This window comes from Eleginops maclovinus, chromosome 2, assembly GCF_036324505.1.
Source record: "Eleginops maclovinus isolate JMC-PN-2008 ecotype Puerto Natales chromosome 2, JC_Emac_rtc_rv5, whole genome shotgun sequence".
NCBI classification, from domain to species: Eukaryota; Metazoa; Chordata; class Actinopteri; order Perciformes; family Eleginopidae; genus Eleginops; species Eleginops maclovinus.
In genome coordinates this window covers 1,041,075-1,064,025 of record NC_086350.1, presented here as the reverse complement: position 1 = coordinate 1,064,025, position 22,951 = coordinate 1,041,075, and the positions used below count along the sequence as shown (strand labels likewise).

Here is a 22,951-nt window from a genome sequence, read left to right as displayed (position 1 = left end):
TATCATTAATATTCATCTTAATAATACACATCACAAACGTAGTGGATAATGTTTGGACGATATGTATTTAGTTAGTACTTATCAACATTTCTGACTTTTGGAACCACTTTCTGCCACTGACACAATCTGAAACATCCTTCATATATCAGGTTGTATAAAAACTGAATCCTCTTCAGGTCAGGTTGCAGTAGGAACTCTTACTCTGTGTCTGAGGGTCCAGGTCCTTCACTGGTTTATACCTACAGGCATAGACTGGTCACTCTTCAGAGGCAGACAGCTGGGGACTGGAGGTGTGTCCCCTCCCTCATCTTTTAAACCACTCATCTTCTCCAGCCTGAGAGATAAACCAGAACACTGGACACACACACACACACACACACACACACACACACACACACACACACACACACACACACACACACACACACACACACACACACACACACACACACACACACACACACACACACACACACACACACACACACACACACACACACACACACACACACACACACACACAGCAGTCAGTCAGACTTCAGACAGGCTGCTCCCATCCTGACAGCGCGCGCTGTTTCCTGTAACTGTGATGGATCAGCAGACAGGAAATAGAAAGAGGTGGCAGAGGTGTCTTAGGACTCCAGGACGCTGATGTTCTGACATCCAGTCCAACAGAGTAAATAATCAAAGTGTTTAAAGCAGATCCTGGAGTTAACACTCACCTCTCCTCCTCTCCGTCCTGTTGTAAAATGGCGTCAGACTTCTTACTTTCACCTCCTCTGCAGCTCCTCCCTTTGTTCCAGCCTTCAGCTGAACCAGTACACTTACTGGGACTATGTTCAGTAGGATAGAAATGAAGCTAAAACACCGCGCAACAGAGTTATTAAATATAGATATTAATACCACAGTGTGACCCAGTCCAAGCAAACCTCCTGCATTCAAAACCTCCCTGAAGTTAAAGTGTGCCGGTACTGAAGTGCTCTGATGTTACTGTACATTACATTGTTCCCTATTATATACAGTGGGGCAAAAAAGTATTTAGTCAGCCACCAATTGTGCAAGTTCTCCCATTTAAAAAGATGAGAGAGGCCTGTAATTTTCATCATAGGTATACCTCAACTATGAGAGACAGAATGAGAAAAAAAAATCCAGGAAATCACATTGTAGGATTTTTAATGAATTCATTGGTAAATTCCTCGGTAAAATAAGTATTTGGTCACCTACAAACAAGCAAGATTTCTGGCTCTCACAGACCTGTAACTTCTTCTTTAAGAGGCTCCTCTGTCCTCCACTCGTTACCTGTAGTAATGGCACCTTTTTGAACTCGTTATCAGTATAAAAGACACCTGTCCACAACCTCAAACAGTCATACTCCAAACTCCACTATGGCCAAGACCAAAGAGCTGTCAAAGGAGACCAGAGACAAAATTGTAGACCTGCACCAGGCTGGGAAAACTGAATCTGCAATAGGTAAGCAGCTTGGTGTGAAGAAATCAACTGTGGGAGCAATTATTAGAAAATGGAAGACATACAAGACCACTGCTAATCTCCCTCGATCTGGGGCTCCACGCAAGATCTCACCCCGTGGGGTCAAAGTGATCACAAGAACGGTGAGCAAAAATCCCAGAACCACACGGGGGGACCTAGTGAATGACCTGCAGAGAGCTGGGACCAAAGTAACACAGGCTACCATCAGTAACACACTACGCCGCCAGGGACTTAAATCCTGCAGTTCCAGACGTGTCCCCCTGCTTAAGCCAGTACATGTCCAGGCCCTTCTGAAGTTTGCTAGAGGGCATTTGGATGATCCAGAAGAGGATTGGGAGAATGTCATATGGTCAGATGAAACCAAAATAGAACTTTTTGGTAAAAACTCAACTCGTCGTGTTTGGAGGAGAAAGAATGCAGAGTTGCATCCAAAGAACACCATACCTACTGTGAAGCATGGGGGTGGAAACATCATGCTTTGGGGCTGTTTTTCTGCAAAGGGACCAGGACGACTGATCCGTGTAAAGAAAAGAATGAATGGGGCCATGTATCGTGAGATTTTGAGTGAAAACCTCCTTCCATCAGCAAGGGCACTGAAGATGAAGCGTGGCTGGGTCTTTCAGCATGACAATGATCCCAAACACACCGCCAGGGCAACGAAGGAGTGGCTTCGTAAGAAGCATTTCAAGGTCCTGGAGTGGCCTAGCCAGTCTCCAGATCTCAACCCCATAGAAAATCTTTGGAGGGAGTTGAAAGTCCGTGTTGCCCAGCGACAGCCCCAAAACATCACTGCTTTAGAGGAGATCTGCATGGAGGAATGGGCCAAAATACCAGCAACAGTGTGTGAACACCTTGTGAAGACTTACAGAAAACGTTTGACCTCTGTCATTGCCAACAAAGGGTATATAACAAAGTATTGAGATGAACTTTTGTTATTGACCAAATACTTATTTTCCACAATCATTTGAAAATAAATTCATTAAAAATCCTACAATGTGATTTCCTGGATTTTTTTTTCTTATTCTGTCTCTCATAGTTGAGGTATACCTATGATAAAAATGACAGGCATCTCTCATCTTTTTAAATGGGAGAACTTGCACAATTGGTGGCTGACTAAATACTTTTTTGCCCCACTGTATCTATATACACACATTTTCTTAAAGTACTGTACAGCGTTGAAGTACCTTACCTGAGTATGACCATCTTCTGTACTTCAATTTACATCGCTGTACTTTTTACACAGATTCTAATTCATAATACCCTCATCAACAATATATTCACCAAGTCATTCACACACATGAAAAGTGTCTTTAATGCACATTTCAAAAGTTTAATTTCATTATTTTGTCAAGGTTTTGAGTCATCAGTATCAAAGAGAGACACGTCAGAGATGCAGGAATGAGTCCTCAACCCTGACATGAGTCAGCATTTAATCACTTCCTGTCCCCTAGTCGAAGGTCAATGGTTTTCTGAAGGTGTGTGGTTAACACGTGAAATGCGTCAGTAAACGCCCCTCTGGATTAAACGTGTGAATCCAAAATCACATGGAGCAACCATTGGACCAGAGAGACGCTGCCTTCAGGGACCAGCACAGAAACGCCCATCCCTGCAGCTCCGTATTCCAGTCATTGGTTCTCAGGCCGATTGGCTCAGCTGGCCAGCCGGTCCCTCAGGTATCCGGAGGTGTGTGTGTCCTGCAGCAGAGCATTGCTGACGTCCAGCAGGTTCTGCTGGTAGGCCAGCCTGTAGCGGCTGAACACGTCTTCACAGTGAGAGAGCAGGCAGCGAGCGTTAGTGACACTGCTGGGAGCCCCGTCCAGCCTGACACACACACACACACACACACACACACACACACACACACACACACACACACACACACACACACACACACACACACACACACACACACACACACACACACACACACACACACACACACACACACACACACACACACACACACACACACACACACACACACACACAGGATGGAAATACAAAGAGTGTGTCAGAGGCTGAAGGGCTGTGTATATGCAAAGTGTGCTTTACCATTTATTGATTCACTATGTCCCTGTCCACTGTCTAGTTGAGTGTTTTTCAGAGTGATGCGTCCCCCCCGGTCACAGCCTCCCCCCCTGCTGGATTTGTAGCGGTGAGCACAGCGCTGTGATGTCTTACCTTTTGAAAATGTCCTCGAACAGGGCGGAGGTGAGGGGGCGGAGGCGTTTAAAGTCCTCCAGGTAAACGAAGTCTCCGCTCAGGATCACCTTCTGGAACAAAATCTGAGGCCAGTCCGGACTGTAGCCGTACGCCTCGGACACCACCAACACCTGAGGGCCCAAAACAGCAGGAGTGATCAGAAGCACCTCACTCTGACCGGCTGTGTGTGAGACGCTGGGACAGGACTAGAAGACACACTGCTTGTTGACCATAGCAGCACAGCTACAGTTAATGGCACTACTGTTGGCATGTCAACAAGACGAACACCAACTCTTTGGATCCTTTATTTATCTTTAAAGCATTATTTTAGTGCCAGATGTGGTTTTCCGCCTCTCGTGAATTTGGGTTTTGGACATTTAAAGACTTCACTTTGGACTTGGGGAAACCAGAATGGACTTTTTGTTACTCTTTTCTGGCCAAACAATTCGTAGACTAACAGAAACATATCAGTGAATATGCTTCAGAAAAACATTTGTACTTTTCATTATTCTGCTCTTTTGGTTATCGTCTGGATACAAACATAAAGGAGGGGTCAGGGGAGTTCAGCCTCTGCAGAACATTCACATGCACTAGCACCAACAGAACTGCAGGAGAGGGGAAGCAGAATGGGGCCTCTTTCAGGCGTGTCAGCGGGACTGTTCTGGATCAGGCTGACACCCCGGCCACGGACTCTGACCTGGAAGCAGCTCGGCAGCGCGGTGACGGCGCTCAGCAGCTCTGCAGGGTGCAGGTTGATGAGCTGCAGCTCCGAGCCCTGCTTCAGGAAGTGCAGCTGCAGAGCCACCAGCTTCGCCGTCCGCACGCAGCGAGTGGCCTGACGCACACACGAGTCCTGAAACACACACACACACACACACACACACACACACACACACACACACACACACACACACACACACACACACACACACACACACACACACACACACACACACACACACACACACACACACACACACACACACACACACACACACACAGTTACTAACCTTGAATGCAATATTCCAGATCTAATGAACCATTCCCAGTGCTGTGTGTGGGGGGAAGCCTCGGGGTGCTAACTCCCGGGACTCGGAGCTACCTTTGAGAAGCTCTCTGCAGCGTCCTTCAGCAGACCCAGCACTTTGACCAGAGAACTCTTCAGCTCAGGAGTCACCACTGGAAATAAGAACAGCACACTTTACTGTGTTTCACATCTACCTGCGTGGTGCCGACAAAAACTCTACATGTTTATCGTAGCTCCAGATGTACACGTCAAAGAGACCTCCTGCAGAGTGGACGTTACCCAGCAGGCCTGCTAACATGCTAAAGGCTAACATACAGTAATCTCATTTGCTGTAAATGTGCTTTTTCCAGAAGTAATACCACTAACATCCCCGTTTTGACTCTTCGGTTGTGACGACTTGATGTCTTTGTCTTGTTGTCGAGTGAATTGAGTATTGGTTTTGTTTTTTGGCTCACCCCAGGCCTGAGACTCGATGATCTTCAGCTGCGTTCGGGCTGCCATCTCGTGGTTCTCTCCGATCTCCCTCCTCATGCTGAAGCACAGCGCCACCATGTTGTGCTTCTCGCTGTCTGCAGGCAGGCAGCGCTTCAGGTAGTCCAGCAGAGCCGTCTTCAGGCTGGAGCTCTGCAGCACAAGCATCAGGTCAAGTCCCTATTCTATCAGGTGTATATCAGTATGTAGAGTCTCTACTTTAAAGAGTCCTCTCCTGCTGATGTTCAGGTGTATATCAGTATGTAGTGTCTCTACTTTAAAGAGTCCTCTCCTGCTGATGTTCAGGTGTATATCAGTATGTAGTGTCTCTACTTTAAAGAGTCCTCTCCTGCTGATGTTCAGGTGTATATCAGTATGTAGCGTCTCTACTTTAAAGAGTCCTCTCCTGCTGATGTTCAGGTGTATATCAGTATGTAGTGTCTCTACTTTAAAGAGTCCTCTCCTGCTGATGTTCAGGTGTATATCAGTATGTAGTGTCTCTACTTTAAAGAGTCCTCTCCTGCTGATGTTCAGGTGTATATCAGTATGTAGTGTCTCTACTTTAAAGAGTCCTCTCCTGCTGATGTTCAGGTGTATATCAGTATGTAGTGTCTCTACTTTAAAGAGTCCTCTCCTGCTGATGTTCAGGTGTATATCAGTATGTAGAGTCTCTACTTTAAAGAGTCCTCTCCTGCTGATGTTCAGGTGTATATCAGTATGTAGTGTCTCTACTTTAAAGAGTCCTCTCCTGCTGATGTTCAGGTGTATATCAGTATGTAGCGTCTCTACTTTAAAGAGTCCTCTCCTGCTGATGTTCAGGTGTATATCAGTATGTAGAGTCTCTACTTTAAAGAGTCCTCTCCTGCTGATGTTCAGATGTATATCAGTATGTAGAGTCTCTACTTTAAAGAGTCCTCTCCTGCTGATGTTCAGGTGTATATCAGTGTGTAGAGTCTCTACTTTAAAGAGTCCTCTCCTGCTGATGTTCAGGTGTATATCAGTATGTAGAGTCTCTACTTTAAAGAGTCCTCTCCTGCTGATGTTCAGGTGTATATCAGTATGTAGAGTCTCTACTTTAAAGAGTCCTCTCCTGCTGATGTTCAGGTGTATATCAGTATGTAGAGTCTCTACTTTAAAGAGTCCTCTCCTGCTGATGTTCAGGTGTATATCAGTATGTAGCGTCTCTACTTTAAAGAGTCCTCTCCTGCTGATGTTCAGGTGTATATCAGTATGTAGAGTCTCTACTTTAAAGAGTCCTCTCCTGCTGATGTTCAGGTGTATATCAGTATGTAGTGTCTCTACTTTAAAGAGTCCTCTCCTGCTGATGTTCAGGTGTATATCAGTATGTAGTGTCTCTACTTTAAAGAGTCCTCTCCTGCTGATGTTCAGGTGTATATCAGTATGTAGAGTCTCTACTTTAAAGAGTCCTCTCCTGCTGATGTTCAGGTGTATATCAGTATGTAGAGTCTCTACTTTAAAGAGTCCTCTCCTGCTGATGTTCAGGTGTATATCAGTATGTAGAGTCTCTACTTTAAAGAGTCCTCTCCTGCTGATGTTCAGGTGTATATCAGTATGTAGAGTCTCTACTTTAAAGAGTCCTCTCCTGCTGATGTTCAGGTGTATATCAGTATGTAGCGTCTCTACTTTAAAGAGTCCTCTCCTGCTGATGTTCAGGTGTATATCAGTATGTAGAGTCTCTACTTTAAAGAGTCCTCGCCTGCTGATGTTCTTGGGAGAATACACAAGTACTAATGTTTATTGTGTGTGTGTGTGTGTGTGTGTGTGTGTGTGTGTGTGTGTGTACCTGTCCTCTGTCTGTGTCCATCTTCTTCCTCAGCAGCATCTCGAAGCGATGGTTCTGATGCAGCAGGTCGAAGATGTATGTCATCTCATTATACCTGCCGATCCCTGTGAGCAGACGGACCTGGCACACACACACACACACACACACACACACACACACACACACACACACACACACACACACACACACACACACACACACACACACACACACACACACACACACACAAATATTTCAATACTTCAATAAAAAACACCTCTGGGTTAGTGAGAGTGGGGGGCTGACCATCGTATATTTTTGAAGTTACTTATGTGTGTGTGTGTGTGTGTGTGGGGGGGGGGGCCTCACCAGCAGACCGTAGTGCTCTCGGGGGGCCAGGTGGGCGTGGCTCAGGTGTCGGGCAGCCTGCAGCACTCGGACGATGCCCTCCATGTTGCAGGTGAGGCTGAAGCAGTCGTGAGCCACGATCAGCAGCTCCACGACTGCAGGAGGAACCAGCAGAAGAACTGGTTTTAATTCTGTTATTTTATTGGTGCTGGGACGACATGAGGGAGCAGTGTGTGTGTGTGTGTGTGTGTGTTTGTGTGTGTGTGTGTGTGTGTCATACTGCAGCTCAGCTCTCTCAGGGGAACGTGGCTCAGGTTCTGCAGCAGCTTCTCTCCCACCAGGTTGGGATCCTCACAGAGTTTGATGAGTGACAGCAGGGAGTCCCGCCCCTCTGCAGGCCTGAACACCTGACACTCTGAGTAACACGGACATGAAAACATCAAATGTAAGAAAAACATGCAACAGGAAGACAAACGTGCTCGCCGTGTTCGGACCGCCTCACCGGGCTGCAGCTCCTGGGTGGATGCGAGCAGCGCCTGCAGCAGGGTGGAGGCCAGCAGCCCGGACACGCTCTCTGCAGACAGGCTCTGAGCCCGGATGAAAGCCCGGGCCTTCCGGAAGCGCTCCGGCTGCTCCGACTGCAGCAGCTTCTGCAGCACCGAGCCCGGGTCCTCGCTGTGGATCTGCTTGAAGGACACCTGCAGCTCCTGGGGGTGGGGGACGTTTTGTTTTATCATGCCTTTTATATCAGAATTAGGTGAATACTACAATGCCTGAGGCAGAACTACACCACAGCATCGGGGCGGACCTTGGAGAGCTGGTAGAGGCTGAGGACTTGTCTGCAGAAGTTGTTTCCGTGCCGGCACTGATCCACCAGTCTCTGCAGCTGCACGGCAACCAGGTCTTCAGGGAGGGGGAGCACCACGAAGGAGGACAGGCTGCTGAAGGAGGGGGCTGTGGGATGGGGGTGGGGGGGGGGAGGACTGTATGGATAAAAGTGGAAAAAACCCTGATGTTTAAATATAATCACAGGTGAGAGCTTACAGCTGGAGATCTTCTTCTGCAGATCCTCCTCCTCCTCCTCCTCCACCTTATCCTCTGGTGTTGGCAGCTGCAGGTCTCCGGAGGCGACCCCCCTGCAGCGCAGCACCAGCTTCATGTCTTCGTGCTGCAGAGAGAAGTACCTGCACACCCTGCTGGCCTCATGGATGCTGCCTTCATCCAACAGCTGATCCACCAGCGTTCCCAGAATGGACCTCTCCTCTGGACTCAGCATGTCCGCGCTGAGACCCTCCTCCGCGTGGAGGCCCTCCTCCACGCTGAGGCCCTCCTCCACGCTGAGGCCCTCCTCCACGCTGAGGCCCTCCTCCGTGTTCATGCTGGGGATGCTGGAGAAGCTGAACTCCTTCACCAGCAGCTCGTAGGAGTTGCTCTCCGGCGGGACAGGCAGGTTGAAGACGCTCTCTTTCTCCGCGGCACCGGCGAGGAGGCGCCCCCTCACTCGGCCCGCCCACAGCTGCTTCTCCAGGCGCTCCAAGCGGGCCCTGGGTGCCGGGAGGAGCCTGGAGAGCCAGTGGGCAGAGAGGAGGAATAGCAGGCAGCGCTCCTGCACCTCCAGCAGCTCCGCCCCCCCGGCCTCCTCCGCCTGCGACAGGAAGAAGTGTGAGGCCGACTCCGGGTCGCTGCCGTCGGCCTGCAGCTGCTCGTGACACTTCCTCCAGAGAGAAACCCGGGTCTCCAAACGGCTCCACTGCCGCTTGGACTTCTGGGAGTTTACATCCTGCAGAAGCTAGAGTGGGGGGGGACGCGTGTAAAATAAATGTAAAATGCACCGAGTTAATATAAAATATGAATGTGTGTGTGTGTGTGTGTGTGTGTGAGAGAGACCTGAGTGAGCAGCAGGCGGTGCACCGGCAGCCCCCCCAGCAGCGCCGCCTGCCGGGCCTGGCTGTAGTGCCCCCCCGCCTGCAGAGCGTCCACCACCGACTGCAGCTCCTGCTGCTGGACGGAGGGAGGGGTGCACTGCAGCAAGCGGGGGGGCAGGCTGACCTCTGACCCCTGCAGCAGCTGACTCAGCTGACTCAGCTTCCTGAAGTCCAGACCTACACACACACACACACACACACACACACACACACACACACACACACACACACACACACACACACACACACACACACACACACACACACACTTCAATTTTTTAAAGATTTCCAAAAGCCTTAGGCAAGCTTACAATGGACACACACACACACACACACACACACACAGCTCCTTCCTCTTCACCTTCTTGAAGTTGTGCATGATATATTGATATAATATTGATACTGTTTGTTCGTCTCTGTCTCTACCTAACAACGTGTGTTATCCCCCCCCCCCCCCGAGGCCCGCTCTGATCAGCTGGGGTTCTGACCGTTGGATTTGAGCAGCTGGTCGACGTCAGCGAGCAGCAGCAGCAGGCGGTGCAGGTCAAACGGCGAGGAGCATCGCTGCAGCGTGGAGAGCAGCAGCACCGACGCCTGGCTCTCCACCCACTGCAGGGGGAGGCCCCCCCCCGCCGGGCTCGGGGAGCCGCTCCGCAGCTACAGCACAGAGGGGGGGGGTTACAATTCTACACATACGTTTAATGTAAGAAGTCAGACGATATACTCCGAACAATCCTGGGAGCAAAACACAGAGTCCATTGAGAAAGGTTTCAGGTCTCTCATGTCCCCGTGAACTCACAGAGACGAGGGTCCTCTGGAAGTCCAGCAGCCTGGCTTTGGCCTCGGAGAAGTTCCTGTAGTCACAACACATCTCAAACATCTGCAGCACCAGCACCAGAGGACAGTCCTGAGGGACACGGCAATAAATAAAAACATACAAACACTAAACACATTCCTCTCATCACGTGCCATCTGTTCTCACCTTCTGGAAGAGCCTGAAGCCCCGCAGCAGGGGCCGGACGTGGCCCCGCCCCAGCAGCGTCTTCCAGATGATTGACAGGTCGTGCAGGGTCCACTGGTGGTGGGGGGGGGCGTCGGCCAGGTGGGAGGTGGCCTCTCCGAACGTGACATCATCGATGGAGGTCAACACCCACACACAGAGGCACGGCACAAGCTCCGCCCCCTGCAGGTGAAAGCCATAAAATAATTATAGACAGCATCAGGATGACGCGTTTCTGTGTTGGTCCCTGAAGGCACCATCTCTCTGGCCCAATGGGATTTCTCCCTTTGATTTTATGTCAGAAAATATAACTGTATCAAACAGACGCTAAGCTAAAGGCAGCTAATGTTGGGCATGATGGCGTTTAGTCGTCTCAATTACACACTCGTTAGCAGCTGCTGTTTTTCATCCAGCAGTGGGGTGTCGTGGAACAAAGATCTCTTCAGCTTGTTTCAGGATCACAACCAAAAAAAAACGTTGACCTCCAGACCATGGGACAGGAAGTGATGAAATGCTGACTCATTTCCAGGGTTTTAGGACTCATTCCTGCACCTCTCTCTTTCAAACATGCCCCCCTGCAGTGTGTAACTCTGCATTACCTGTTGGCAGGCGGCCATCACAGCCAGCAGGGGGCAGCGTTGCTCCAGCGCCTCCTGCAGCAGGAAGCAGCCGGGCACCGCCTCCTCCTGGCTCTTCAGGAGCACCTGGAGAAGCTCGGGGTTCTCGGGGGCCTCCTCTGTGTTGGGGGTCTGTGTTGCTCGGCCAGTGCGCCCCCCCCCCCCTCTGGCTGAACACCTGCAGCTCCTGGAAGGCCAGACTCAGGTGAGCCTGCAGGGCGGGGCCAAACTGAGCCGCCAGCAACCTCACCTGGAGGACATGACCAAATATGGTCAGCAGGGTCACAATATCACAACATCAGGGTTTGTGGATGAAGGTGTTACGCATGTGTGTATAAGAGTGTGTGAGAGTGAGTGTGTGTGTGTGTGTGTGTGTGTGTGTGTGTGTGTGTGTGTACCTGCTGGGGGGGGAAGTTGTGCAGCTGGACAAACAACAGGAAGTGGATGAAGTGTGCATCCTGTGCGCAGTGCGCGGCGTACACAGAGCTGAGCGGCAGAGCGTGAAGCTGACAGAACTGAACCGGCAACGACCAATCCTGAGCCGCCTCGTAGGACGACCTACACACACACACACACACACACGTAAATGATGCTCTTCATATTTAGACCGACAGAAACATTTCAATATAAATATGAACGATGACGTCAGGACTCACCTGCCGACGCCTCTCTCCTCCAGGCTGTCTGTCACTGCAGCCTCCAGGCAGCCAATCAGCTCCTCCGCTGCTCCAGCCTCCGCCTCCGCCAGCCGCACACCTTTAGACACAAATCATTGTGTTAAAACACAGTGTGTTGCGCAGTGTGTGTTTACCCAGAGTGTGTGTTGTATGTCTGCAGGACGGTGTGCAGCAGCAGAGTCTGTGTTTACCCAGGTTGTGTGTGTGATGTGCAGCAGAGTGTGTGTTGTGTGACTGCAGGACGGTGTGCAGCGCTCGGATGTCGACCCTCAGCTTCAGGCTGCAGACTCCCAGCAGCTCGCAGAAACACACACACGCTGCGGTGACCGAGGACACACTCACACACTGCAGGGCCAACCGGGTCACCTGCTGCAGAGCCTGCTGCAGCCTACACACACACACACACACACACACACACACACACACACACACACACACACACACACACACACACACACACACACACACACACACACACACACACACACACACACACACACACACACACACACACACACACACACACACCATTGGAGATTATTGAATACATGTTAACGGGAAATGAAGAACTATGTGAGTTCTGGGTCCTGGGGGGTGCTGGGGGGTCCTGGGGGGTCCTGGGGGTTCACTCACAGCAGCGGGACGTCGCTGCAGCCGCTCAGCTGCTGCAGCAGGAAGGTGGCGAACGCAGAGGAGGGGCGGCCATGACGCAGGAAGTACAAGAAGTCCAGGTTCTCCAGCAGAGCGAAGCTGCTCACCAGGTGAGAGCTGGAGAAGTGAGGCAGCTCCGACAGCTCTGGGGGGGGGGGGACACACCGGGAGATTCATTAACCTGGACTCCACGGGCCCTCAAGATATTCATGCTCTTATTTTGAAAATGGTCATGTCTGGTTTGGTCTGTCCAGAAACTAAACATGCCGACTGTAATTTAGAACAGAACAGCAGAACCTTAAAGACCTTCGGCAGGAAAAAGGAACTCTTTTATTTTCTATCTGGATCACAGCCGGTCGACCTATCGCTGCAGCTTTGATTAAAGCGACTACAACATAAAGCAGAACATAGCAGTGAATCCTCTCAGTCAGGGAGCTGGACTCAGATGACGGTGTGTCAATGAGTAAATGAATTCCCAGAAATACTTTTTCATCTACAAATCAGAGACTGAAGATCCAGAGCCCAAAACTCAAGCATGAATATCCCCCATCAGATGTTTGTGGATATTATCCGAGTGTCGGCACCAGCAGTGAAAGTTGGAGTTACCGCTGGAGTTGAGGGTGTTTGCCGCCTGCCAGCCGAACAGCCGGGACGGGTCCAGAGGATGCAGCGCCTGCAGAGACACACAGCACACACACAGGAGGACACACACCTGAAGCAGCGCTGCAAAGCTGTTCATCTTGTTTAAAGAGTCCCTCTCCTGCTGAGGGAGGTCCCGCCCCATAGCCTATTACGTACAAGAGTGCTAGCCAATAGGAGCGTGTGTAGGCTAAGGGGCGGGACCTCTCTGAGCAGGACTCTTAAACTCCATCTTACATTTCTCTAACTGATGTTTATATTTAATATACGTTTTAGATTTTCTAATATTGAGGTTGTATTTCATGTCATTGTTGCACATGTTTACTTTCATTTCTTATATTGCTTAAATATTATTTTATTTTCTCCTCCTGTCAGTTTACCCCAGAGCTGTTTCTGACTGAGGACAGGGGGGGGGGGGGGGGTCGTACCTGCAGCAGGTGGTAGACGGAGACGTCAGAGGTGGAGCCGCCGCCGCCGCCGCCTCCTCTCGGCCCGGGGGGGAACAGGGCGGCCCTCAGTTTGGGGTGGGGGGCCAGCGCCATCTTCAGGAGCTGAGGGTCCACCGTCCGCTCCGACCGGACCGCCCCCTGAGACGCCACCTGCTCACAGGAAGGGCCCAGGACAGGTGAGTACTGATGGCTGATCAGAGGTCAGAGGTCGTGGCTCTCGGTTGTGACGGGGGGTTTACCTGGTCGATTCCCCCGGGGGAGAACATGAGGGCAGCCAGAGCCAGCAGACTGTGGCCCTCCAGCAGGAGGCTGCTGAGGGAGGCCCCGGAGCCAGGTAACAACACCTGAGCGCTGGAGAGGGAGGCCGCGAACACCAGGCCTGGGTCTGACACACACACACACACACACACACACACACACACACACACACACAGATGTATTCAGACGGCCAAATATGTTCTCATGATCAGACAGAGGAGTGCAGATGATCCTGTAGGAGGAGCAGGGGGAGCAGGGGGGCAGGGGGAGGTACCTGAGAGGTCGGTGCTGATCTCCTGGATCTTCACCAGCATCTCAAACCAGGGCTGGCTCTCAGACAGGCTCTGATTGGTCAGCTGGGGGCAGTTCCTGGGGGTCAACCTGAGGACACAGAGGTCACCAGCAGACGTATGGAAACCAGTTAGGATGAAGGGTCGACTTCCTGCTCCACATGAAGACAAACAGACCCTCAGATGTTGACCCTGCCCCCCCGGAGCCTCACCTGTGGTGCTGCAGGTAACTGTAGAGCAGGAAGTGCAGGCCGTGCTGCAGGCAGTACGAGATGAAGAGGCCGTGCAGGTCCAGACCCAGGGGGGAGCGGTAATGAGGGAGGGGGGGAGACGCAGACATCACCCCCCCTCCCTGAGCAAGCCTCCACAGAAGCAGCTGCAGGTCACACAGCTCCTCCGGCACCAGCACCCCCCTCCTGAGGACACACACACACACACACACACACACACACACACACACACACACACACACACACACACACACACACACACACACACACACACACACACACACACACACACACACACACACACACACACACACACACAGTATTATTTCTGGATGCTTTACCAACCCTGGATCTGGTTGATGTGTTTTTCTTCATTCAACCTCTAGATAAACTGCTCCATGATTTTAACCCCGAGTTTCTAACAATATCATGAAGGTAAAACTGAATGATTGTGCATCTTCTGATACTGGACCAGGCTTTAGTCTGCACCAGTATCAGGGTCTCTGCTCCTCTCTCTGGGGGCGTCCCCCTCAAACCAAAATACAGATTTCCCCGTAAAATATAAAGTGCTGCCAGGAAACAATCTCTCTGTGGGTCAGAAAGGGTTTACTGAGTCCAGAGATATGATGATGGGGTCAGATGTCAGGTCAGACAGCAGAGACAGCTTACGGAGAGTAAATAGGGGATGGATGTCCGGGGGGTCTGCAGGGGACGAGTGGCAGGCAGCAGGCTGACACTGAGACTGAGATTTCTGATCCTTTCTTTTACTCTCCTTTTTTCTGGAGAGGAAGTAAAGGAACCGGAGCTCTGGATCTATTTGTTGTTGGAGGTGCGATACAATAAATTTAAATCGAATATTTCCACGTAACTAAGACAGAATATGGATACACATTGTCCCAGACATCCAGTCAAATATTATCTGTTTTTATCATTGAGCTTCAAACAATTGATAGGACGGCTACCCCGTGAATAACCCAAGACACACATTAATAAAGAAACATAATTTATCTCTTTATTAATTATCTTTTATTTAAATAGATAAATACAAAAATAAGTAAAACATATTTTTAAATGCAACCCTGCGTTTGATCCTCCGCTTTAGGCCTACATCATATTAGATACAGTTATACAAATTAAAAACTCAAATGTGTTAACCACCAAAAATACATTTAGGATGTCAGGCTCGTGACATTTTAATTAAGGTGTGTAATATGTTCATATCCTTCCCAGAGAGATTTAAATTGGACTGTTCCCGGTACTCTGGAAAACCCCGGCTCCAGAAACGCTCTCTCAAACTTTTTCCCTAAAAACCTTTTTTTGCTAAATGTTGTTCCAAAGATTCCAGCTGTTTTTTCTAAATGTCGACTTTTAAAAATGTCAGATTATTTTTTCTAAATTATAACTTTTTCCTTAAATTCACTATTTTTCTCACGGCGTTTCTATCTACCTGGCCAGCAGGTCCAGGATGTGCTCCCTCAGGAAGCAGCTGCAGGCCGTGCTGTCGTTCACCAGCTCCGGGGTCAGCTCGGGCCACCGAGCACCCCCCCCGGACCCCCCGCTCTGGATCCAGTCGATGACCCGCCGCCGGTCGTGGAGGGCCGTCAGGTAACGCCACAACAACGCGGAGTCACAGGAAGTCACCTCTGATGCAAAACAGGAATGTGTCAGGAGTCTCACCCCCCACAGGTGTTTCATTGTTGTAGTTAAAGCGTTACAATAGAAGCAGGGCGGAAGAATACAGATTCACATTTACTGCTAAATGTTCCTGGGACGACTTCAGGAATTCCGATATTACACAATATGATTATCAAAATGAATAGAAATAAAAACACATGAAATAAAGAAGTAATAAAAAGACATTGTATTAAATTAAATACTGAATAAAAAAGTAAAACCAAAAAGACTTAAAAAAGGTCAAACATATTGAATAATAATAATAAAAATACATTACAATTAAATAAAATATTAAATATTGAAAAATGTAAAATGCAAAATGCTGCTCATCAAACTTGAAGGAGATTCTGAACAGAAAACAGAAAGAGTAATTGAGGATCCCTGCAGGCCGTTTGAGGTTACCGGTTATATCTACCTGCTAGCTGTTCTTTAAAAAGAGAGGAAGATGGACCTTCATTAATCCCCCGAAAGAGAAATGCAGTTTTCCACTCTTTTCATACATGCACATGCAGTTGCTAAGTTACACACAGTACAGTTACATACAATACACACACACACATGCACATGCATTTTGAGAGGATCCAGAGCGAAGAGGCATTCATTAGTTTCATGAAGTAGTCTACCTGTGAGCTGTTTCATTTTTGATCAATTACAAACATTTAATACAATAGATAAAATGGAACAGATCTGTGAAGTTAAATGGAAGTAATGAGTTCCACGTTGTGAATTAGTTAGACTCTGCATGCGTGTGTGTGTCTTTAATGAATTAGGTAGATGTTTTTAGTAAACCTGTACCTGTGTGCTGCAGTCTGGACAGCAGCACGGCCGTCCTGCAGCTATGGTCCCAGTTCCTGACCCAGTCCAGCCTGAGGCTCCTCCAGAGCCCCCCTCCCTCTTCCTTTTCTTCCTCCCTCCTTAGCAGCAGCTCCTGCAGAACCTCCTCCCCAACACCCCCCTCCCTGAGCACCATCTGCACCCCCCTGAAAGGGAGGAAGAGAGGGGAGACACAGAGGCTTTACTACCATTACACACTAAACACATCTGAATGCACAAATAATAACAAAAATAATAAGAAAACAATAATAAGAAAACAACAACAACAACAATAATAATAAAACAATAATAATAATAATAATAAACAATATAAATATGATAATAATAATAAATAATAATAATAATAATAATAAAATAATAATAATAATAATATAACAATAATAAGATAATAATAATAAAATAATAATAATAATAATAATAAAATAATAATAATAATAATATAACAATAATAATAATATAAGATAATAATCATAATAATAATAATAATAATAATAATAATAAAACAATAATAATAATAATAATAATAAAACAATAATAATATGATAATAATAATAAAATAATAATAATAATAATATAACAATAATAATAATATAAGATAATAATCATAATAATAATAATAATAATAATAAAACAATAATAATAATAATAAGATAATAATAATAATAATAATAATAATAATAAAACAATAATAATAATAATAAGATAATAATAATAATAATAATAATAAAACAATAAATATAATAATAATAATAATAATAATAATAATAATAATAATAATAATAAGATAATAATAATTAAATAATAATAATACATTTTTATTTTGAAAAACATTCACGTGATTTGGGTTAGTTACCGCCTGTTGTTTGTTTGTCTTGTAACTCTGTTGTTATTTGTTGTTGTTTTAAATACTATTTCAATTATTTTAAGTACCTGTGTGATGGCGTCTCTGCAGAGCGGGCTGCAGGCAACGACCCCACCCTCTCCATCTGCTTCATGAACTCCACGCTCTGCACCTCCTCCTCGAGGAGAAACCTGCGTCCTGAGAGCTGCTCCACCTGCACAGGAAACCAATCACCCTCATTAACATCTGTGAGCCAATCAGAGGCCTCACACTCTTGTTAAACAACTGTCAACCATTCAGAGGCTTTAAACTCTCGGTAATACTTGTGAGCCAATCACAGGCCTTAAGCTCTTAGAATGAATGATTTCTTCTAAATGATCACTTTGTCCTAAAAGATCAGACTTTTTTCAATCTGTACTTTTAAAAATGTCCCTCTATCTTCTCATTATTCTAACTCCTCCTCATGGCCTAATCCTCCTCTTTTAAAGACAATCACACTTTTTGTTTCCCAAACTTTTTTTCTGCAAATTTGACTTTACGGCTATTTCTTCAAAAATCATCACTTTCTCCCTAAAAGATTTGACTTCTTTTAAAATTTCAGATTTTTTAAATGAAAAATGAACGGAAATTTTCTCAAAATTATCCCTTTTTTTTCCTAAATTTTGACTTTTAAAAATGTCCCACTTTTCTCCCCTTACTGTAACTCCTTCTTCATGTGGCACTAATCATCTTCGTTTAAAATCAGCCCTCAAACTCTCGTTTACAACTGTCAACCTGTCAGGCCTCAAACTCTCGCTCCCGTACAGAAACAGATGAACCCTGATGAATATTTAGTGAAAGGCTGTTTACTGAAAACTCACCACGAAGTCCCGCAGGTCGCAGTCGTCGGTGTAGAGGACGATACTGCGGAGCTGCTGCTGCACGCTGAAACCCTGAACGAATACAAACAAAAGTAACTTTATTAAAGTGCATGTAGCATGAAAGCAGGAATCTGATTGGCTGAGAGTCCTCACCATGTTAGTGAGCAGAGTGTGTGCAGTGTGCAGGTCTCTGTGCTGCAGACAGGTGAACACCTCCTGCAGACCCCCCCTCCTCAGAGCCGACAGACGCTGCTCCTGCAGGCCCCGCCTCCTCAGCACTGCCTGAGCCCGAGGCATCTGATTGGTCAGGATGGAGCGCCTCACTACTTCCTGCAACACACACACACACACACACACACACACACACACACACACACACACACACACATTATTAGAATAAACAGTATTTTATTCCTGAACACAGAAACGTGAGTCAGAGTTTGATGAGGAGCAGTCACCTCTGTCTGCAGCTGCTCCCACTCGTCCCCCTCCTCCACCCTCTCCTCCTCCTCCTCCTCCTCCTGCGGGGGTGCAGCATCAGCGGAGTTTGTGCTGCAGGTGTCGCCCCCTACAGGCCAGGGGAACCTCTTCATGTAGCTCCGGAGCTCCGTGACGTACCGATCCAGAACCTCCACGCAGCGCCGCACGCTCAGGTCCTCGTCTGCAGACACAACAGGTCTTTAATTTATGTGTGTGTGTGTGTGTCTGTGTGTGTGTGTGTGTGTGTGTGTGTGTGTGTGTGTGTGTGTGTGTGTGTGTGTGTGTGTGTGTGTGTGTGTGCATGCGTGCATGCGTGCGTGCGTGTCTCACGCTGTGTGTTGGTCAGCACTGAGCGGATCTGTCTGTTGATGAAGCTCAGCGTGATGTTCAGCAGCTGCTCGGAGAACTGACGACTCTGAGCCTCACTGTTCGACTCTCTGACCGCCGAGCAGAGCAGGTCCAACGCTGAGCACAGCTCCTGGAAACCTACACACACACACACACACACACACACACACACACACACACACACACACACACACACACACACACACACACACACACACACACACACACACACACACACACACACACACACACACACACACACAACTCAGCACTTCATCACTTACTCAACTGTTTTGTTATCCTGAAATAAGGACACAAGCTTTGTTCCTCCCTGCACCACTGTACTCTCTGTGAGTGTTTCTGTGAATGGGGTGTGTGTGTGCGGTGTGTGTGTGTGTGTGTGTGCACGGTGTGTGTGCGTACTGTGTGCGAGGGTCTGTGTGGGGGGTTGATCGGTCTCGGGGTTCAGGATGTTCTCTTTGCTCTTCAGGTAGAAATCCACCGTGTCCAGCTGACGGTTCTTCAGGCCGGCCTGCAGAACCACAACACAGCTTTAACATAAACTGCATCTCATAGTCTGATGTGGAAGGGGGGGAGGGGGTTTGTTGTGTCTCCCCCACCTGCAGGGAATGGATGGGGATGGAACAGCGCCCCCAGTTGTTCAGGTGACAGACTGCGTCCACCGTCGCTGCGCTGCCGAACAACATCAGCCTGCTGAGCAAGTCCTGCTGCGACACCGAGAACAAGACCTGAAACACACCGGAGTCTGGGGGGGACGGGCAGGTAACAAGGGAGAGTTGCTGAGTCATGTTTAAACCGAGTTGCTGAGTCATGCTTAAATAGAGTTGCTGACTCACCCTTCAGCAGCAGTCGGTGCTGCCGCTCTCCGCAGCGCAGCACCGGGGCCGCCTCGCCCTCCGCCTGGTGCTGCGTCACGCTCCCGGACTCCATATCCCACAATGCCACTGTAGTCTGCGTGTTGCCGCGGGAGACGAAGGTCAGCTGGGCGGAAAACTCGGTCACGATGAGCAGCAACGGAGCGGAGGACTCTGGGACGGAGAAGGAGACGGTCGCCCCGCCGAGAGGCACCCTGCTGTGGGAGGAGGAGGACGAGTGGGAGTCCTGGTGGGGGAGGGAGAAGGACCAGGGGGGGGGTGAGGAGGAGGAGGTAGAGGAGGACGAGGGAGGAGGCTTGGCTTTGTTGTACATGGAGGCCAGACGAGCCTCCCAGGAGCTAGAAGGGAGAGCAAAGAGAGGGTTAAAGGTGAACTAAAAATCTATTTCTTTGATTGGTCAACCGCTCAGAGATGTCCCGCCCCTCAGCCTATCACAAACAATGTCTTGTATAGGAGCGCGAGTGTTCCATAGTGATGTCACTATGTTCCGGAAGAAACAGTGTAGACCAATGGAAGCATTTCACACCGTTTACATAGAGCCTGTAGAGCACCGTACAGGAGAGGGAGCCCCACCAAGAGCAGAACAGAGGGGGGAGGGGGGGGGGTATCCTGATGTCTGAAATGAAGGTTGTGAGTGTGTACCGGTCGGTGCTGAAGGTGGACCCGAGGGCAGAGAGGCTGCAGCCGGAACTCCACAGGCTGTCCTGGTCCGCCGGCTGCAGGGGCCGCAGGGGGGGCCGGGAGGGGGGGGCGGCACACAGCAGGTGGTCCGGGTACAAACTGAAACACAGAGGTGTGTCATTACGCTCCATATCTCTGCAACACTCTCCCAGAGACCTGCAGGGGCTTTTAGATCCGGGCTGAACCCCCCGCTGCGTTACCTGAAGTAGTGGTCCAGGGGCACGGCGACGGCGCTGTGGTTCAGAGTGACGGCGACGGCTGTGCTCAGATCAGCCGACACCTGCAGGAGGCAGAAGGAAGAGGAGGAGGAGACGCAGGACAAGGAAGGGGAGGAGAGCAGCTCGTCTTCCGGCTGAGCAGCGGACAGGTACAGAGGGAGGTTGATGGTGGCCAGGAGCCGGCCATCACTGAGGCTACACACAGCTGGGGTCAGAGGTTAAAGAACACACTGATCTCAGGTCAGAGAGGTCACACTGCGGGTGAGAGATTCAGTAGGAGTTATCTTTATGAACACCAGGTCAGACGAGTGAGAGGATACAGATGAGTCCGGAGCAGCTGAGGCTGAACACAGCCTCTCTGCTCACACAGCGGTGCACAGCAGAGTGTGTGTGGCTGTCGGCAGAGTGTGTGTGGCTGTCGGCAGAGTGTGTGTGGCTGTTGGCAGAGTGTGTGTGGCTGTCGGCAGAGTGTGTGTGGATCCTGCAGCAGGAGATCGTCTGTGGCTGCTCGTCGGTCTGCAGCCACTGCAGCTGCAGCAGCCAATCACAGTTGAGCAGCAGGCAGCCGCGGCCCGCAGAGAACGACAACACCTGCAGCGCCTGCAGCTCACACACTCCTGCAAACACACACACACACACACACACGCACACGCACACACACACACACACACACACACACACACACACACACACACACACACATTATAGTCACACATTAAGGAGAGACATGGTTTCATTACATACAGGACCTGAACACTTCTAATTTTACTTCAGTCCACACCCCCCCCCCCCCCCCCCCCCGACTCACCGGGGTCCCTCTCTCGGAGGGTCTGCAGCAGGAGCTCTGCAGGAACCTCAGACCTGAGGCTCAGGGAGATGGGGGGGCGGTCGTCTGCTTCCAGGAGCTTCAGATCAAACTGAGAGCCCACAGCCAGCAGCCTGGACCCCCGCCCCCCCGCCTCCTCCTCCTCCTCCTCCCAGCAGAAACTAAGAGCAGTCACAGAGTCAGACCACACACACACACACACACACACACACACACACACACACACACACACACACACACACACACACACACACACAGTTATTAATTTGAGTTGACAGTACTTTCTTTTTGTAAGAGGGGCACTGTTAGTTTGACATTTCCTATTTAAAGTTTACTGACCCCCCCCCCCCAGCTGTTCTGCAGAGGTTCTGTTGTGCAGAATAATCCAGGGTTCTTGTGTATTGCTGTTTCAGAACATTTATAACAACGTATCCTGATGCACAGAGGTGGAGACATGTCCCCAGTGTCCCCAGTATAAATGAGGCTCTGAGCACCTCTCCCCCTCCCAATAAGCACAAAGTGTATTTCTGAAACAGGGACTCACTCCGCGTAGCTCCCGTCCGCCTCGGCCGGGGGAGCCTCTCTGTCCGCTGGGTCCCACACCTCCAGGCGGCCCCGGTCCCTCAGACAGCCGAGGAGCAGGGAGCCTCCGGGGGCCAGGTCAGCCTTCCGGAGCTCAGACACCCGGCCACAGTGCGGGTTCTCCGGGATCACACACACCTCTGTGGAGCTGCTCTCCGACATCCTGATTAACACACCGGAGGACCGGGCAGCGTTAGGCAGACATCCCGAGAAGGACCGTCAGAAGAGGAGATCAGAGGACAGGAAACAGTGTGGACATGTACTCCTGTCACAACAGCAGCTGGGTCACATGATCTGCTGTCAGCTGACCGGACCCTTCTTCTTCTCCTCATTCTGATGAATGGAGACTGGGAACCAGTTGGACCAGTGTCGCCGCCTGCTGTTGGACCACGGAGTCTTTAAGGCAGCCACCAGAGGCCCTGTCCCCGTTCACAGGAGAAACTGAAACGGTTCTCTTTATTTATTCTGTTGCATTTTGTTTTGAGAGATTTTTTGTATTCATTTATTTATAGTTTGTATTTTTATAAAACCTTCTGTTTTTCAGCAAATAATGAACTGAATCCTTATTTTCATCACTTTTATTTTTAGTAGTAATCTATTACAGCAGAATACTGTAGAACTACAGTTCAGAGGTATAATAACTGTTCTGCTTTGTT

The 22,951-nt window shown here is 49.2% G+C and overlaps 2 protein-coding genes across 2 annotated transcripts in view; both read right to left on the bottom strand.

The window, feature by feature from the left end:
• LOC134879499 (NACHT, LRR and PYD domains-containing protein 12-like) overlaps positions 1 to 324 on the bottom strand; it is a 1,312-nt gene extending 988 nt beyond the window's left edge. The window contains exon 1 of the mRNA XM_063906049.1: positions 244 to 324. Within this exon, the coding sequence (XP_063762119.1) occupies positions 244 to 324 (81 nt within the window). The remainder of the gene's footprint in view (positions 1 to 243) is intronic.
• A 2,449-nt stretch (positions 325 to 2,773) lies between these two features.
• spg11 (SPG11 vesicle trafficking associated, spatacsin) lies at positions 2,774 to 22,576 on the bottom strand. The gene is given in 41 exon segments (XM_063874441.1): positions 2,774 to 3,309; positions 3,670 to 3,821; positions 4,388 to 4,543; positions 4,793 to 4,869; positions 5,173 to 5,341; positions 6,993 to 7,112; positions 7,341 to 7,474; positions 7,600 to 7,734; positions 7,822 to 8,026; positions 8,128 to 8,273; positions 8,364 to 9,108; positions 9,207 to 9,421; positions 9,733 to 9,901; positions 10,044 to 10,151; positions 10,227 to 10,427; positions 10,844 to 11,015; positions 11,017 to 11,111; positions 11,260 to 11,419; positions 11,518 to 11,617; positions 11,730 to 11,926; positions 12,172 to 12,334; positions 12,796 to 12,862; positions 13,257 to 13,427; positions 13,517 to 13,662; positions 13,810 to 13,916; positions 14,038 to 14,241; positions 15,503 to 15,698; positions 16,525 to 16,709; positions 17,494 to 17,618; positions 18,265 to 18,336; positions 18,418 to 18,594; positions 18,723 to 18,925; positions 19,075 to 19,230; positions 19,516 to 19,624; positions 19,713 to 19,858; positions 19,950 to 20,326; positions 20,631 to 20,768; positions 20,870 to 21,092; positions 21,208 to 21,504; positions 21,696 to 21,874; positions 22,258 to 22,576. Coding segments are annotated over 41 exon segments (7,269 nt in total). The 5' UTR covers positions 22,458 to 22,576; the 3' UTR covers positions 2,774 to 3,137.
• Between the last annotated feature and the right edge of the window lie 375 nt (positions 22,577 to 22,951).